The 18,557-nt window shown below is 29.2% G+C and overlaps 1 protein-coding gene across 2 annotated transcripts; it reads left to right on the top strand.

Moving 5' to 3' along the window:
- The first annotated feature begins 334 nt into the window (after positions 1-334).
- LOC129939755 (mitochondrial coenzyme A transporter SLC25A42) lies at positions 335-17,884 on the top strand. 2 transcript variants are annotated; one of them, XM_056047878.1, is made up of 9 exons: positions 335-756; positions 11,691-11,825; positions 13,458-13,602; positions 13,665-13,776; positions 15,723-15,911; positions 15,993-16,112; positions 16,842-16,987; positions 17,068-17,254; positions 17,597-17,884. In XM_056047878.1, exons 3-9 carry the CDS (start codon positions 13,464-13,466, stop codon positions 17,757-17,759), a joined length of 1,056 nt encoding a protein of 351 aa, XP_055903853.1. In that variant the 5' UTR covers positions 335-756; positions 11,691-11,825; positions 13,458-13,463; the 3' UTR covers positions 17,760-17,884. The 2 variants fall into 2 exon arrangements, with proteins under 2 accessions (XP_055903853.1, XP_055903852.1); XM_056047877.1 differs by lacking the exon at positions 11,691-11,825 and having other exon boundaries at positions 336-756.
- The last annotated feature ends 673 nt before the right edge of the window (positions 17,885-18,557 follow it).

Genomic DNA, 18,557 nt, shown 5'->3' with positions numbered 1-18,557 from the left:
CGAGACAAAAACGTTTTGAGTTTATTTTGAATTATATTTTTAGAAAATCAAATAAACAACAAGCTAATTGTATAATTTTGATGTTTGAAAAAAGGATAAAATATTGAAAATGTCAACAAAAAAAACATGAATACAAATTTCGTTCGTTAATTAACAATTTAATTAAAACTACTTCCCTCAAAAAATATCATGCGACACCCAACCAATCTGATGGAATAATTCTTAACAAGCCTGTAGGGTAAGTAAAATTATTCTATTACAATATAAAGTCATATTTTAGTGTGTCAAATTTGACAACTGACAATGACAACCAACAACCACAAGTTTTCCTGGTTTGGTGTGGTTGGTCTTGGTAGTTCGTTTTGTTGCAAGTAATCGGAATCGGGTTATGGTTGTTGGTTATGGTTCTGGGATTCTTTTATTCTCAGTCGACTATTAAAGCCCACACCACTTAAAGTAGCGTTCGCCGTTGCGGAATATATTCGCTTCGAGTGTCAGTGAATTCAATTTAACAACAAAGTTCTTGAAAAATTTAGCGGTCTCTTGCTCTTGCTCTTCTCAATCCCAGACTCGTTGTTCATATTCCTTGTTAGATTCGATTGGACTCTCGGTTATTGTGCTTAAAATTCATAAACCTTACGAACATTTCTTTCGATTTGTCTTCCGATATCAATACGAATTCCTAGCAACGCAAAAACAAAATACGAAGAGAGGAGAAGGAAAGGGGCACTATCTGATGCCATTGTCCTCTAAAATGTAAGTTTACGTCTGCTTCCATAACAATTACCAACTTATTCAATAGTAGTAGGAAGCAGGTATGCGCCGTACATACCTGTCATAACTGAGATAGGAACTAGATATATTCAACGACCACATCAATATTATTTCCCCAAAATCGCACACTTCAAATCAGTTCTTCCGAATCAAAACAGAAGCAGAGCCCCATGTCCGGGTTATATAATTTAAATTATGAAAAGAATACGAACCAAAATACTAGAGGTTAGGAAAATAAGTTAACTATAAAACAAAAACGTGCCCGTCATATACATAATTCTGTTATCAGTTGCGTAATCAGCAATTAAAGAATACCCAGGTTCCGAATAAACTTTAATTCGTAGATTTTACGTATGATGATCATAGGTATCTATCTTATTTGTTTGCAAAATAAATTGTTGTTATTGTCGTATTTGCACTCAGTTCGAGCAAACTGGCTTTCCTCAAAATAAACCCAAGAACACAAGTCCAAAGTCAAGACGCATGTAGGTAGATATATGACGTTATACCTTAGCGACCATCAACGAACGATAATAACAACTTAAAAACGGGTGTGTGTTATGCTTTTTGTTTTGTTTATTAATGTTGTTTCTGGTGCGTAGTAGATAGGTATATGTATCTATATAAGTATGGTTATGTTTTGTATAAATTAAGCGACAAAAGGGGCACGTCAACTTATATCAAATATCGTCTGTACCTTGATTGCACTCAACTTGAAATCTTTCGTCTTAAAGCAAATAAGTACTTTATATTATTATTAAACATTATTAAGTTGAATTTATTATTTAAAATAAAAATAGAAACAATCTATGCCCGATTCCTTGCGTATGCTATGCTGGTTTTTATGAGCATGCAAATTAATTGACCTTGGCTTTTCGATTGATGTTAAAAATCTTAAAATTTACACAACTATTTCATCTTACTTCTTGACTTTGTCGCTGAAATTAAGAAATACTTACTCTACCGTCCAATTTGTTGAAAAGGTTCTAATCTCGTTTTATAAATAAGTTAGAACTTTTAAACTCAGTTTAAACTCATTTTATCATCAAGTTATTAAGCGTTAGAACTCTGAATTAGATCTCAGTTTAAGATAGAACTTCGATTTGTTAAAGCATCAAATTTGGAGGCCTAGAATATAAGAACTTGGTTTGGCAATGTTTTTTCTTCTTCCATTGGCAGATTTTTAGCTTAACTTCGGTTTTGGATTAAATTTCAGAGCACAAGGATTTTTTTGTGCAATTGTAAAATATTTTTAAAAAATACATAAACATGGGTGGGAGCTACAAAATTTAAAATATTGTGGACGCTGACAAGTAAACTGCTGTGCGGATTATTTTAGTTTTACATATTTTTTACATTAATTATTAGCGTTTATAATGACCACGACTATTGAATCTGCTTAAATAGGCATAAGGGCTTAATTATGTAGAGACGTAACAACCAATCTAAAATAATCAACATTCCCATGGAAAATATGACCAGATAAAAGTTCAGATAAATCTGTGTATAGAAAACAAGAACAAAAGATGCCTATTTGACATTATGTAAATCTAAAGAAATAATTAAAAATACTAAACTTTTATCAATAGTATTGAATTGTTCATCTTGACGATAATTTTTTGGCTGAGTCTACTGAACACACGATGTCTTGAAACTTATCTTGAAATATGTATAATATTTTTTATCATTTAAATAGCATGCATCATTAAGATATTTTAGAGATTGCAAGACTCGAAACTTATTTTTGTTGATCTTTATTCAAGTAAGATTGAAAATCATTTTAAATAATACGATCAATTTTAAACGAAATGCAATATATGATAATGTCAGAATTTTGAGTCAGAACTATCTACGGGGCGCTACAAGAATAGCAAAATTACGTTAGAACTCAGTTCTTTTCTACCGAAGTTTAAAATTCCTAGAAAATTGATTTCAAACCGAGTTCTACAGATATGATAAGATATGAAGGCTCGAGTTGTAAATATTAAAAAAAAGAGGCTGGGATGCGACCCACAGTGATAGCTTCCCATCCCGTCTGTCGATTTGTCTTGATTAAAAAGTTTGTAGGTTTTCGTGTTTTGTTAAAAAAGTTATCAGTTAAATTATTCTAAAAAAATTAAAAATGACCAACAATATGTTGCATATGATGAAATAGTTTGATTTCAAAATCTATTTTTGTTAACTAGATTTTTAGTCGTTAACCAATTTTTACCAATTTTAGTAGCATTTCTTAAAACTTTTTATTTTTAATATAAACAAATACAAAGTGAATGAATGAAATTAATTTGAAGTCAATGTTTTCTATTATTCAAGAGATATCGGAAACCGAGCATCAATTTTTACAAACTTTTATTAATTTTCTTATGTATTTATTTTTTGTAAAATAAAAAGGATTAATTCGATGTTTCTGAAAATTGTATCGAATGTTCAAACAATAAAATAAGATAAAAATAATTTGAAGCAGATTTTTTTAATTTTTGAAAAGATAATTGAGTCGAAAATCAAAATTTGACTGAATGTTAAAAACAATATTTCTTACAAGATAAAATTAAAATTGTCAAAATCTCAAAGTTTTGAAAAGATATTTGAGTAGAAAATCAATTTTTACCAACTTTGAGCAATGTTTGTTTAGGTTTTTATTTTTTCTAAAAAAAAACTGTATTCGATTTTTTTAAAAATTTAACCAGATGTTAAAAATGTTATTCTTCGTTGCATACAATTATTTTAGAGATAAAATCATTTTTATTCGTACAATTTTTTTTTTTTACAAAAAAACCATTAGTTGGATTTTTTTCCAAAAGTATACTTGCTTGTTATTTGTTATCACTTTACAATATGTAAATTTCATTCAAGTATCTAGCATTAACCAACATTTTCAACTTTTTTAAACTGCTATCGTAAAAAAAAACACTCACGCAATTTTCTTCAGAGCTCTTTGTGCATCTTTCTGTATTATTATCTGTATAAGAAAATTTATTTGAAGTCGACATCTCTACTGGTTCTTGAGCTATTTATAACAAAAAACGGAGCGATCGTACGGACGTACGAACGTACGTACAAACGTACGCACAGTCATCTTTATAAAAATCTTTTATTTCGACTCTAGGGACCTTGAAACGTCGAAAAATTTCAAAATTTTGAGTTCGACAAATCGCACCCATCACAATAACTTCCTCTGGAAGTTAAAAAAGTTCCAAAGATGAACCGAGTTTTAAATTGTTTTTAGAACTTCGTCAAGAAATTGGCTGTAAATGATTTGTATGTTACACAAACAAATCCTTGCATCTTAAAACATTGTGTAGGTACTTGATTGGAACACATACAGTGGCTCCCGCGAGTAATGGGACACATGAAATATACATTTTCGTAATGCATTTTCTTCAAGAAAATAAATGGAGAGTGTAACTCTTTATAACCATTTAATATAACAATTAAAAATGTTTTAATTTAAAATAAACTAAAACTACAATTTATACCATTAAAAAGCTAATTTATATAAAAAACAAAAACAACTCTATAATTAAACACATAATCGATCGGACACTTAATGTTTAGTACTTAGTAGTGTTTCTCTTCGATTTAATGGTTTTCTTAAGACGTCGAGTTATTGAAGAGATAAGTTTTTAGCATACTTTAGGACTTTTGCCTTTGCCTTTTTTCTTGAAGACCCGTCTTAAGGTACTTAATGTTTCGAAAGTTTTTTTGAGCAACACGACGTTCTGCCATAGCACATAAGGGCAGTTTCACAATAAGTACGATTTTTTTAGGTAGAAGATGAAATTGTCTTGTATTCCAAATTTACTGAAACTGGACCCCAAATGTTGTTTCAAAATATTGATAGCCATTTGAAACATTTTACCTTCCACAAAATTTTAGCTCCGAACTTAGAAAGTCTTTTTTTTCAGTGATTTATAGTATAGCTTTTTATGAATTTTATGCATGCATTGCCATTTCGATACCTACTTTGATTGTAATGTATCTTCTTTTGATGTTTTCGGTGGACAGTATTAGGGCTCTGTACAATTTTTGCTATTTCTCGTACTCATTTACCGTATTGGCTATGCAAAAGAGCCATTTTTTTAATTTCCAAAAACGTTTGCATCCTTTTGGTATCATTTCAAAGTAGAGCAGAATAATACCTTAAATTTAAGTAATAGCCCTCCATAACACAAGGTTAATAATAACATTGACCAGGTTCAGACGACATAAGGTACTTGAAAGTAAGGCAAGCTTATAGTGTGTGAATGGCAAGCTAACAAAAATTTCCTTCCAATTAAGGCAACTTTAATGCAAAATTGGGAAAGTTCAGACAGCATAAGGGCCTTCATTCGTAGTCAACTGCATCCTTTGAACGTACATTTTGAACAAGGCAACTAGTTAGTTTTTCAAGTTTCATGAATTTCAAATTCAGAGCCATACTTCACAAACCTTTACTGCAAGTTCATAGCACAAAAACTTCTAAAAACATTATTGTCTACAAAGCACTTCCAAGCAAGGTTAAAGTAAGTCATGATTTGGATTTTGTATTGTAAAGAAATATTACTTATTTCTTTTACAAATTGATAAGGAAACCTTTTAAAGCTTCGGATTCACCTGACGTTTACGTGTTCAGCTATAGGAATTAAATGCATGCTATCACAATGAAGCTTTGACCTCACGTTTCATGAGGTCGTGAGATACTTTTTTCGGAGTTGGTCCTTTTTAAAAGCTGTTGATTTATGTTCAGTTTGGTTTTGGCATTGCATTATTACTAAACTCCTGAACAACGTTTGCTATAACATTAAATTATACGCGTTTTATTTACTCCTTGAAAATCAAACGTTTAAGAAAACAATCTTTTCATTCATAATTTATTTTATATATAAATCATATGAAAATGCATGATGTCGAAAATAGATCGACAGCAAGTGTTGGTTTTGGCATTGCATTATTACTAGACTCCTGAACAACGTTTGCTATAACATTAAATTATACGCGTTTTATTTACTCCTTGAAAATCAAACGTTTAAGAAAACAATATTTTCATTCATAATTTATTTTATATATAAATCATATGAAAATGCATGATGTCGAAAATAGATCGACAGCAAGTGTTGGCCATTTACTTATACTTATAGACTAAATGCCTTTTTCAGGATTCCAATAATTGTTGTTATATTTTAATAGGAAAAATTGTTGTTTTTTTTTTTTGCGAAAAATAGACTTAAACTAAACCAAAAATTTTGGCATACATACCTAATATGGGCCAAAAACTCACTTGACAAAAACTTTCATTTTTGAATACGACTTCGAAAATAATGTGATAAACAAAAACTACCGTACACATTTTTACCGTTAATCATAAATTTAAGAATTTTATTATTTTGTATTCAATATCCATATTTTGAGTCTTAATTTATAATTCATTCGAACAAAAAAATTTACATACATATACTCGTATGAGACTGAATGCCATGACCAAATATTTTCGTCAGACGAATAATTTTCATGCGAAAAAGCCTTTAGTAAAAATTTTTTTTTTTTCAATTGCACTTCTTAGCTTTGGAATTTTGTAAATAAGCAAAAAGTTAATATACAGAAACTAACAATACCGATTTTGAAAAAAAAAATACTTTTATAAAATATTTAGAAAATACAACATGTTTCAAAACTCCCTGACTTTTACTTTCATTCATATTTTGCCTAGGGAGCTGTCTTAAGAATATATTTATTTCTACGAGTATAAGTACTCTGTTTTTATTTAGTGTTCCTGATTCCAAAAAAATGCTCACGTATATCAAATTTAACAAAAACCCCTATAAAAGAACTACAATAAATCCATGTAGTACGAAAGGTGGTAATACTTTATGCATACATATCGAAGAAATTATAATTAAATTTATAAAGAAAAAGCATGTAATTATAAAAATTGTAAATAATAGAATATATTCATAGAGTTTCATTTCTTAATTTATACCTAATTCCAATATAATTAGATTACATTGTCTCCAACATGATGTTTTATTTCGTCATCATAACAATCTAATGATGAATCTACTTGTGTCATGTCATTCATGACGCCACTTAACCGCATGATATGTCTCTTGTTATTACTTTTGTGAATACAAATTGCAATAGCTGCGCAGTACTTGTATCTCTCAGTTCGAGGAAAGCTTAAACATTACCCTTTTGAATGAAAATATTGCATAAAAGTTCATCAAGGAGTTTTTTTTTCACATGTTAACAATATGTTCATTTATATTTTTTGTAGGTAGGTGTAGGAAGAACTGAAGAACTGAAAATCTTAGAATTTTGAATACCATTCCAATTAAGACGCAACATACAAAATTCAGATGGAAGTTGTTGTTTACTTAGATTAAATATAGCAGAATAGAACTTTCTTACTATGAATCTTCTATCTTTTTTTTTTGAGAGACATTAAGTATCTAACTTTAAAGCTATTGAAAGTGAATTTTTGTATGTGTTGCTAATGACAAAATTCAAAAATAGACATACTAAGATACATTTATTTTTGAAATATTCATTCAAGTAGGTTCTTAGGAAAAAACACTATTACGGAAAACCCAAAGCAAAAAAACAAAATTTTTTATAATAATTCAACTTACTTTAACTTATCTTTGTTAATGTTGATAAATATAGTGTCATTTGATATACGGATATAATTGTATGTTTTAAAATCAGAAATCAAAATAGACTGTTTTGCTTTAATTAGCGATATAACTTATTTTCCTTCCTTAAATTGTTTTCGTCTTCTTTCTTAATCTGTTTACTATTTTATCACTTAAAACTGTGTTATCTTTAATATAATTATAATATATGTATGTACATACATATAATTACACATTGTTGATTATATTTATTTAAGCTATTTTTGACTGACGTACAATATAATATACTAGAATTAGATAAGTAAACTGTAGGTTATCAGGTTAATTTGAATAAAGTTTGTTTGCTTATGAATCAGAGGGAGTTTTAGGTATCGGATTTTAAGAATATTAGTGTTGGCACATACAATCATTTATGATAAAAAAACGATTTTCTAGAGCATTTAATATATGATTTTATTTAATATAAAAGTGCTATTTCTCAATTTTGATAAGAAAAGAAAAACAAACAATAAGTAAATAGTTAGGTAAGGTTAGGTTAAAGTGGCTGTCCGTGATGGAGTAAGAGACACTTAGGTCAGTGTAATGGCAAATTCTGATACCAAATGAATGTTGAGGCTCTCTTTTAAGCTCAATGAAACAAGTTCCCTTACAAAACGTAAAAAGCCTGATTATGTTTATATGATGAGATCATTTAGAATTATATCTTATCCTTGTGTTTTCGAGCTAGAGCAGGGCCCTTACTATGTAACTCGATTCTACAATGAAATTGCTCGAATTCGGAAAATTGGTACTATGTATCTATTTGACTACTTTCGAATGGACGAGAATCGAATAGTTCTAGTACTGCCAACTATATTCTTATGAACTTGCGAATAAACAAGGAACTACGTAACTCGAAAGTAGAATTCAAAACAAGGAAAAATAATAAATAATAATACAAATAATCACTCTACAAAAAATGTGTTTGCGAGCGAAGTTTTTTTTTTGTCAAGGTTTAAGTAAAATGTTAAATATGAGTTCCATCTACCACCCCAATTACACCTGGAATTCGTGATTTTTCCAAAAATAGCGTTTGAACTTGCGTTTCTCTACTCATTGATTTCAAAATTCATCATCAGCGGGCAGTGGGCACATGACTCTTTCGATTGAGGCCAAAACTTCGCAAGTATTGTTGACATGGTTTGCTGTGCAATTTCAGCGTTCTTCTCACCATCGATTTGGTTTTGGTAACATCCTGTTGCCAAAAAATTTCAATGCTTCTGATAACTTAATGATAATCTGAACAGCATTTTGTCTTCTGAGTGTAGTCATGTCGGATGATATGGTGTTAAGTAAGAACATAAACCATTCTTTAGAAAAACAATAGTTCTTAACAAAACCAAAACAAAAGTATATATGTACATATTTCTGATTAAGAATGAGTCCAAACATTCTACCATATACATACATACATACATATATATGTACAAACCTTTTCTGAATCAGCTCCATCTAGTTTAACCCAGATGATTTTGGTGACCTGAAACATGGTGATGTTATTGCAACTGATGTTTGCATTAGCAATAGTTTACATGTTTTTTTTTAGCAAAACCTCAGCTCTAGTAATAAACCTAACGTGGGAGTTTTGCAATATTAGTTTTAAGAGTTAATTTTTTTTTTATAATTAGCGAACACTAAAAGGGTTTTGTATACCTTTAATATGCCAAAGACACAGTGTGAGCAATTAGGAAAAGAGAGAAAGGTTGGATAGGAGGTGTCGGTGTACATTGATTTTGAATTCCTGAACATTGCTGAGAGTGCTATCGTCAACGAAACAATATATTGGATTAGAAGTAGCGGACAGAAGATCATTTATAAAAATGAAGAAAAGGGTCGGAGACCAAACGGAGCTTTGGGACACACCAGAGTTCTTATTTATAGCTTTTCCTTATTTTTTTAGTATTAGTACTTAAAATTTTTATTTTAATTTTTAGGCTCTAGAAATGAATTATAATATTAAACATTAAATAAAAAGCTAAAAAGTGAAATTGAAAAAAATAATCCTTTTACTGAAGGCTTCATAACATTAAAATAGTAAATATTTATTTCATGACATTCAATTTCATATAAATTCTTTTTCTGGAATAAATTATAAGTTCTGACCCAAAATATGAATAAGGAGTACAAAATATTTAAATCTTAAAACTAATTGTTAACAGCAAAAATGTGTGCGATAATTTTTGTTTATCATCAAAAATATGTTCCAAGCCGTATTCAAATATTTAAAAGAGGCGGGGATGCAACTCACACTAATAACTTCTCATCCCGTCTGTCGATTTGTCTTGCTTAAATTAAAAAAAAAAATGCAAAGAATAATATTTTTGTGATATGAATAATTTAAAGTTACTATTTTCCTTTAATCTCATAATACTGGAGTAGAAACCCAAATCTTAACAGTTTTTTGTTGTTTTAGTAGATTTTTGTGTTTTGTTAAAAAACTTGTCAGTTGAAATTAACTTAAAATTACCAACAATATTTTGTACATGATGAAATAGTTTGATTTGAAAATCGGTTTTACTTAACGAGATTTTTGTCGAAAACCAATTTTTATTATATTTAATTTTATAAGCATTTCTTAAAAAAAATTATTTCTTATATAAACAATTACAAATTGGATGAAAAAATTAATTTGAAGTAAATATATTCTTTTTTTCCCGAGATATCGAGAACCGAACATCAATTTTTACCAAATTTTGTAGATTTTATTTTTTTATGAAAAAACAGACTGTTGAATTTGTATACAAAATTTACTGAATGTCGAAAATAATATTTTCTGTGAAATAAAATAAGTTTGAAGCCAATATTTTAAATTTTTAAAAAGATATTTTAGTCAAAATAAATGTTTACCAAGTTTTAGTATTTTTTTTCTGTTGTGTTTTTATTTTTTTTCTGTTGTGTTTTTATTTTTTTTCTTAAAATTTTACAGAATGTTGAAAACAATATAACAATATAAATAAGATGAAATCAGTTTGAAGCTATATTTGCGTCGAAAATCAATTTTTACGTTTTTATTTTATGTAAAAAAAACTGTCAAATCGATTTTTCTCATAATTTAACAGAATGTCGAAAACGATAGCTTTTTTATAAAATAAAATTAGTTGGAAGCTAATATCTTAAATTTTTTAAAAGATATTTAAAAGGGTATGCTGCTCTAGAGACATGAATTTTATGTAATTTTTGAAGTGCTGTAAAAAAAAGCAAGCAACAATTTTACCATCAATTTTTGTATACCTACATTATTTATTCACATTAGAAGCATACAAAAAAAATAAAGCGTCTCAAAAATTTGGTGCGTGACCATACCCACGATTTTAATTCTCCTAGAAATCTGAAATCAAAAACTAAAAAATATTATTAATCTACAATAATGTCGCAATGTCTGGAACTACGGAAAAGTTACAGGCAATTTTTTTAACAAAATGGCGACTTCCTAAAGAAAAAAAAAATACCACTTGTTTGAACATTCTTTGATTTGTTAAAAATAGTAAAAATGAAAATTTGGGGATGGCCGTAGTTCCGGACGTAGACAAATCCCTAAAATTTCAAGTAAATCGGTTCGGCAGAACCTGAGAAATCGTGGGTATCAGATTCAAAAAGACAGTTCTGAGAAAAACCCGTTTAAAGTACCCCATTATGTCTTTTGTTCGATTAGTTGCAGCCCAACCGATTTGGATGGCTGCTCAGCAAAATACTTATATCTCCGAAAATAATTTGAATTTGGGAAAATCCTCTAGTAGACATATTCTTAGATAGTTAAACTATGAAAATATGAAAAAAAAATCGATTTTTTTATTTCTAGACCAGAATACCCCCTTAAGTTGACACCCAATTTTTTACCAACTTTTATTAATTTTTGTTTACCTTTTTTATTTTTCGTAAAAAAAACTGTCCATTCGTTTTTTTCTCAAAATTTTACCAGATGTCAAATATTATTTCTCGTTGAATAACATTATTTTGGAGATAACATTTTAAAAAATTTCGTAAAATATTCGAGGTGACAAATACTTTTTTCATTTTTTTTTATTCATAAAAAAGGTGTTGGTTGGTATTTTCTCCAAAAATATACTAGTTTGGTATCACCTTGCAATATATAATATAAAATTTAATTAAAGTCACTAGCATCATTGGTTTGTGAGATATTTAAGGTTAACCAACATTTTTACCTTTTTTTTAAAAAGTGTGTGAAAAAACCACCCACTCAATTTTTTTGTTGAGAATCCTTTCTGCATCTTTCTGAATTATTATTTGTATAACAAAATTTATTTGCAGTCGATATCTCTACTGGTTCTTGAGCTATGGACGATGAAAAAAACGTTTAAAACTTACGAATGTACGAACGTATGTACGTACACACGGTCGCACACAAATCTCTCTAAAAATCTTTTATTTCGACTCTGAGTTAAGGTTAAGTCTATTTTTCACTTACATAATATATGATTTTCATATGATTTTTCTATACCCTTACAAAAGCTTTTTAAAATTATCTCAAACAAAAAATTATTTATGAATGAAAAATGTGTTTTCTTAAAAGTGTGGTTTTCAAGATCAAATATAATGAGTAAAATTTAATGAATTTTCTAAGAGGAAATTGTTTAAAAACATTAAAAGCTTCACTTAAAGAAATAACCCCTAAATTTTTTGTAGAATGCACTCGATTCTGTATAAGTTTCAACTTCTACTTTGTATTTGTGGGAAGAGACAAAGAATTTAAAACAATTTTCAACACACCAAATGTCCAAAACAAAAACTTTTAAGAATCATTTAGAAATTATACTTCGATTCCAGTCTTTCCCATCAGATATTTGCAAATCTGCAGCAAATGTGCATCAACAAAGTGCAAAAAAAAAAAACAATAATATTTTATATTGATTTTGTTTAATAGCACAGAAAAAATAAAAACAGATGCAAATAAAAAAATTATGACAGTAAACAAATTTTGTATTGTTGTCATATACATATGTACATACAAAGTCGTATGTAAGCTGCTTTAATTTCACTTTAATTAATATCGAAAAGTATAAAAACAATTTCAATTCAGATTTTTTGTTTAATTTTACTTGATTTGGAGAACCTTGGCAAATCAAACTGACCATAAATCAAGTTACATCCGTCAAAAAGACCAAATCCTAAAAAAGTACTGTCAGATTGAAAACTACACGTCTAAGAAAAAACACCCTTTATCTACAATCAAAAGATATGCCAGTCAAATGTTTTAAAAAATGAAGTCGTTTAACTGAAAAGTATTTTTTATTATATTAAACTTATAAATAAAATGCAGATTAAAAAAGCCACATTTTTGGTTCCACCAAGTATGAATGTTAACCTGTAACCCACTCAATGCTTTACTGTATTAAAATGAAGAAAACATTTTTTAAATCTTATATTATTGCTTTTACTCTAGTTTACAATTTAAAAAGAAATTTTTTCTTAGCAGAAAATCCGCAATTTCACTTGGGATTCATTGCAAATATACCACATTGGCGTTCCTAGTTTTACTCAACAAGACTAAATCCTACATTCATGCGATTTGAATGGTAAAATATTGTTTTTTCTTTGCTATTAGTGCAATCAGAAAATGTTTGCATTCATACTTTTGATACAATAATGTGTAATTTATAATAAATTAAATAATAAAATCGAACTAGAACTTGACCTCAATCCCATCTCCATCAAGTTACTGATAATATTCAAGTTCTCATGAACATTTGTCTGGTATCTGCTTTGATTTAATTTAAATGTCTTACTATAAAAATTTAATATTAAAATGATTTCAAAATAAGAACGTATTTCCATATATATATATCGATGTTATAAATTTTCCATTATTAAATTTGTACAGATCGCAATTTCACTTCTAGTTCATTGCTTTTGTGGGGGTTTTATACAGAGTTGAATTTATTATTGTATTATGACGCAATTTTGTGTATAATACAATAAAAAATCCATAGAAAATAATGACTTGGCGATAAGATCTATTTACAGAATAATATTCGTCTATTTTCGACTCTTTTTAATTTAAAATTCATTTTTTTCCAGATTGCGATGAGCCATTTAATAGAGAAGACAAATCTTACAATGTCTTTCAAAACCACTTCTACACAACAGTCCAGCTCTGATGATCAGACTTCGGTGAATTTACAGACTGAAACAAGGGCGCACGATAAATTGCAACCTGCAAAAAGTAAAAAAGCAAATGTACTTGTTTTTTTTTCTGGTTTTAAACTCTCTTTTCCGTCTTTTAAGTTAATAAATTTGATGCTGTACTTACAAGCCTAATGGCTGGAGCTGTAGCGGGAGCCTTAGCTAAGACAACAATAGCACCATTAGATAGAGCGAAAATAAATTTCCAAATTAGGTAGGTAACATAACAAAATTGTTTTGTTTTAATAGTCCTTAGAAGAGGGTTAGTAAATTTAGAAGTATTATTAAATATTACTTTTTGTTTGATAAAACAAAATTTAACTGCTTTTTGTAATCATTTGGTTTTAAAACACTATTATTGATTTTTAAAACAAAAGAAATAAAAGTTCAAGTGGCAACCGTCGAATCAGTTAGTACATGAGAGTTAGAATTTAAACGGCCTTCGATTGATAGATAAAAAGTTTACATAGGCGCTTATCCTATATCAGTCGCTCGAGTCATTCCTAGTCCACTTTTTACAAATCATAAAGGTACTACATTACATAGTAATTTGATTATGGCGATTATTTAATCTTTAATCAATAATTATAACTGTTGATAATTGCAACTAATCTAACAAATAAAATATCAAAGGAAACAATTAAATTGAATGTTGTGCTCCTATGTTTTAAATAAAATAACAGGGCTTAACCGATTTAAAGAACCAAGCAAAAAAAAATCATTTGGTTTTGTATACTCTATTTTCTAAACTATTTTCTGAACTTATAAAATTATGCCCATCTCCTTAATCTTTTGTTTAACACAATTTTAAACTTTCTTAATAAGCTCAGGGATCCGAAAAATGCCCTGTAAATGAACTGGCCAGAATCAAATATGCTCCTTTTGTAAGCTCGATTGATAAAGCCAGTTTGCTGTTAATTCGATGCTGCCAATAAATGAAATGACTCCTCCTGTACTCGAAAGCGTAAACGATTCTATGGGACGAACCTTCTTTCGCACTCGTTAAGTTGCAAGAGTAATTAAGGACCTTGTCATTAAAAAATCCGCTTGGCCGAATGTTTTAAAGAGATGTTCTTCAATACTGGAAAAGCTACTGCGTAAGCTTTTCCATCTATCCTATTCTACAGGGCTCTTTCCGAGTGGATAAAAACACCATATGTCCAGCCTGTCCCTAAAAAAGGTGGATCCTCCTCTTCCTTTAACTATCAACCAGTTGCACTTACGTTCCTTCTTTCCAAGGTCATGGAAACGCTGATTAATTTTCAACTAAAGTAATGTCTTGAAGAACGAAAGCTTCTTAATGACCGGCAGTATGGCCTTTGTAGCGAAGCATTGTAATCGCATGGTTTATATCACCGAACATTAGAACAAATTTGTATATCGTTTTGGAGAAAGTAAGGTTATTGAACTTAATATTACAAAGGCAGTTAATAGACTTTGACTTATGGAAAATGCGTGCATTTGATATTGATGAATCTATTCTTGGTTGGGTTAGAAATTATTTTTCAGGCCGTTCAATTCAAGTATTATTGGACGGGTTCAAATCTGATATCAACAAAATAAACGCTGGTGTGCCTCAGTTCTCAGTGCGTAACCATCCTCCAATGGCACTATTCATGGGTGATACTTGCATCGAGGGGATTAAACAGCTTTCAGTTCTAGGTACGTGCATCACAAACCACTTGTTGTGGTGTGATCACATATTTGACATCGCCAAAACTGCTGCTAAGTGTTTCAGTTTTCTCCGACGCGACGATTGAAGAAGTTTTTAATCGTCTAAAACACTAGTGCAACACATTTTGGCTGATGCCCCAATAATGTACAACAGTCTTTTGATTAGAATTGAAAAGAGAGCTCTTTAAATGATAGGAAATCCTTTTCTTACGAAGGCATTATTTGCTTCTCTTGAACACCGCCACAAGGTCTCATGTCATTAATTGCAGAAATTTAAAACCAATATCCATTGGTTTCTTCTTTCTTATCCTATCCTCCGTTCCTAAAACACTTTTTATCTTTTGTGTGCATCCATCGATTGAGGGACGTTAAAAACTCTTACCTCATAAGCTAAGTGATTCGACAGTCGGTACTATACCTAAAAGTTACATACAACCTCAAATCATTTTGAAAACAGATTTTCCCATAATGAATTCTTTTCTGAAGCAAAGATACTCCATACTCATTTCGAGCCGCTGTGCAGTTTCTTAAAAAAACCTACACTACCGAAGGCACTTTTGCATTATGGCGTGGAAATTCTGCAACCATGGCTCGAATTGTACCCTACGCAGCAATACAATTCACAGCACACGAACAATGGCGAAAAATCTTACGAGTTGATGAGGATGGTACAAAGTGAGTATATTTAAAAAAAAAAGTATTTTATATTTGATGACACTTGACTTTAAAACTAAACTAATAGATTAAATGTTACAGCACAAAGTTGAAAAGGTTTATGGCTGGTTCATTAGCTGGAATAACATCACAATCTTTAACGTATCCATTGGACTTGGCAAGAGCACGAATGGCTGTGACAGATAAATATTCAGGTTACAAGTAAGTTTATAAAAAAAAAACAATCTTACCCAAAAAATAGTCAGGTAAAATATTTGTGTTTCATGCAAAGTAGCTAGGTTCCCAAATCGAGTGCAATTAAATCGAAATCTTACCTAAAGATCGAATGAAATTGTTTTCAACGTTCTATTATTCGATCGCATTCATTGCTTTAAGTAATTTTCGAAATCACTTCAAGTGAAATTAATCATTAAACTATAATATCAAATTTCATTTAATTTCTTATGTTTTTATTTCTGTGCTTTAAAAAAAATACAAAATATTTGCTGCACATTTGCTGTTCTTTGCGACACTGAGATTCCAAATATCTATTGGGAAAGACTGGTATCTAAGTATTCTGTCTAAATACGCCTTAAAAGAGAAGACATTTGGTGTGTTGAAAAATCGTTTTAAATGCTTTGTTCTTTTCCTCAAATGCAAATTTGAAGCTGCAACTTATCCCGAAGTGCATTCTATAAAAAAGCTTAAGGCTTATTTCTTTTAAGTGAAACTTTTACTGTTTTTAAACAATTTCCTCTTGTCGAATTTAAACCACAAAAACTTAATCTGGTCGAATTCAATTCACTTGAATATCGCAAAATTCTAAATGTAGAACACGTAAATTCCTTCGGTTTAAGTTCAAAAAATGAACCCGATTTCGAGGGAAAGTGATATGTAGAACCTAGCTGTATATCTAATTGTTTTAACACAAAGTTTGTTTTTTTTTTTCAGCACACTCCGCCAGGTTTTTGTCAAAATATGGGTTGAAGAAGGACCTCGAACCTTATTTAGAGGTTACTGGGCAACTATATTAGGAGTTATTCCTTATGCCGGAACATCTTTTTTTACGTATGAAACATTGAAAAAAGAATATAATGGTGAGTTGTGTTCGTTTTCTATTGTTATATCAATTATAACACTAGCTTAATAATCAAATTTTATTTTGTTTGTATTGCAGAAGTCTATGGCAACAAAGCACCTAATACTATAGTTACATTAGCATTTGGTGCTGCCGCTGGTGCAGCTGGTCAAACAGCAAGTTATCCGCTAGATATAGTCAGAAGGCGAATGCAAACAATCGGAATACATCAGAAAAATAAAGGAGAATATACGACAATTTATTCAACTTTGAAGAAAATTTACAGGTTAGTTCAAAGTAAATATTTTTTCTATGGCAATTTTTAAAAAGTTGGGTAAAAATATAAAAACAAAAGGTTATTCTTTTTGTGAGTCTTAAATCTTTCAAAAAATGTATCCTTTTGTTAACTGAGTAGGTAATTGGAGAATTTTTCAACTGTGGATCTTATAACTTTATTTTAATAAATTCGTTTTTTAAAAATAGTAGATACACATTCGAGTACACAGATTTGTTCGGAATTGTTTATGAAGCTAAAGTTTATCTAACCCAACATCATTACAAACATTTTATTTGCATGCCTCTAAAATTTGATAATTTAAAAAATGACTTCTACTTACTGTTATTTCAGAGAGGAAGGTGTGAAAAATGGCTTCTTCAAAGGACTTAGCATGAATTGGATTAAAGGACCTATTGCCGTTGGCATAAGTTTTTCAACATATGATCTTACAAAAGAATTTCTTAGAGAATTAGCACATATTAAACGTGGCAGGTCCACACTTAAAGAACTATAAAATTATTTATTTATATTTGAAATTAGAATTCATGATAGTCTTTGAAACAAAAAAAATAACTCAGTTTTGTTCATTTAGGTAAAATATACTAATGTTAATTGTGCTTACATAATACTTAATGTCAATTGTTTTTGTTTTATTTCATAAATCAATAGGAATGTCCTTTGATAATTTAAGTTAAGCTTAGTTATCGGACCATGAAGTATAAAATGAAATTTTATACATTGAGCTGTCAATGGAATTGTTTTATATATATTTTGTTTTATATAATCAAAATAGTTTAAATCGAATTGCATTTTACAGCATATGTCCTTAAATTTCATTTATAATTTAAATCTAAATGTTAACTGCACAACGAGACAATAATTCTATTTGTTAACTAATAATATACGAGTATATCTATACATTTTATAATCATTATAAAAATCTTCTACTATTATTAACTTATCCTAATATGTTTTTTTTACAAGAAGGAAATTGTTATTTGTTTTATTTTTTATTTAAAGAAAACTCATTTACTTTACAAACCAATCTAATAGAATTATATATATATATATAAACAAAAAAAGTGTGTGAAATTTTTTAATAACCAAATTATGGGTTACATGATGACTACTAAATAATAAAGTGTTAATAAGCTATGGTTTTTGTAATTGAATGATTGTGATAAATATTGAAAAGAAAATTTTAAAACATATTTTAAATTTGTACATAATAAAATTAAACAAAATACGAGTAAAATACTCTTTTAAATATTTGTAAATATTTTTTTTATTTTTGTTAGAGAAAATGCAACAG

The sequence above is a fragment of the Eupeodes corollae genome, chromosome 1 (assembly GCF_945859685.1).
Source record: "Eupeodes corollae chromosome 1, idEupCoro1.1, whole genome shotgun sequence".
Lineage (NCBI taxonomy): Eukaryota > Metazoa > Arthropoda > Insecta > Diptera > Syrphidae > Eupeodes > Eupeodes corollae.
This window is presented reverse-complemented; position numbering and strand designations above follow the sequence as displayed.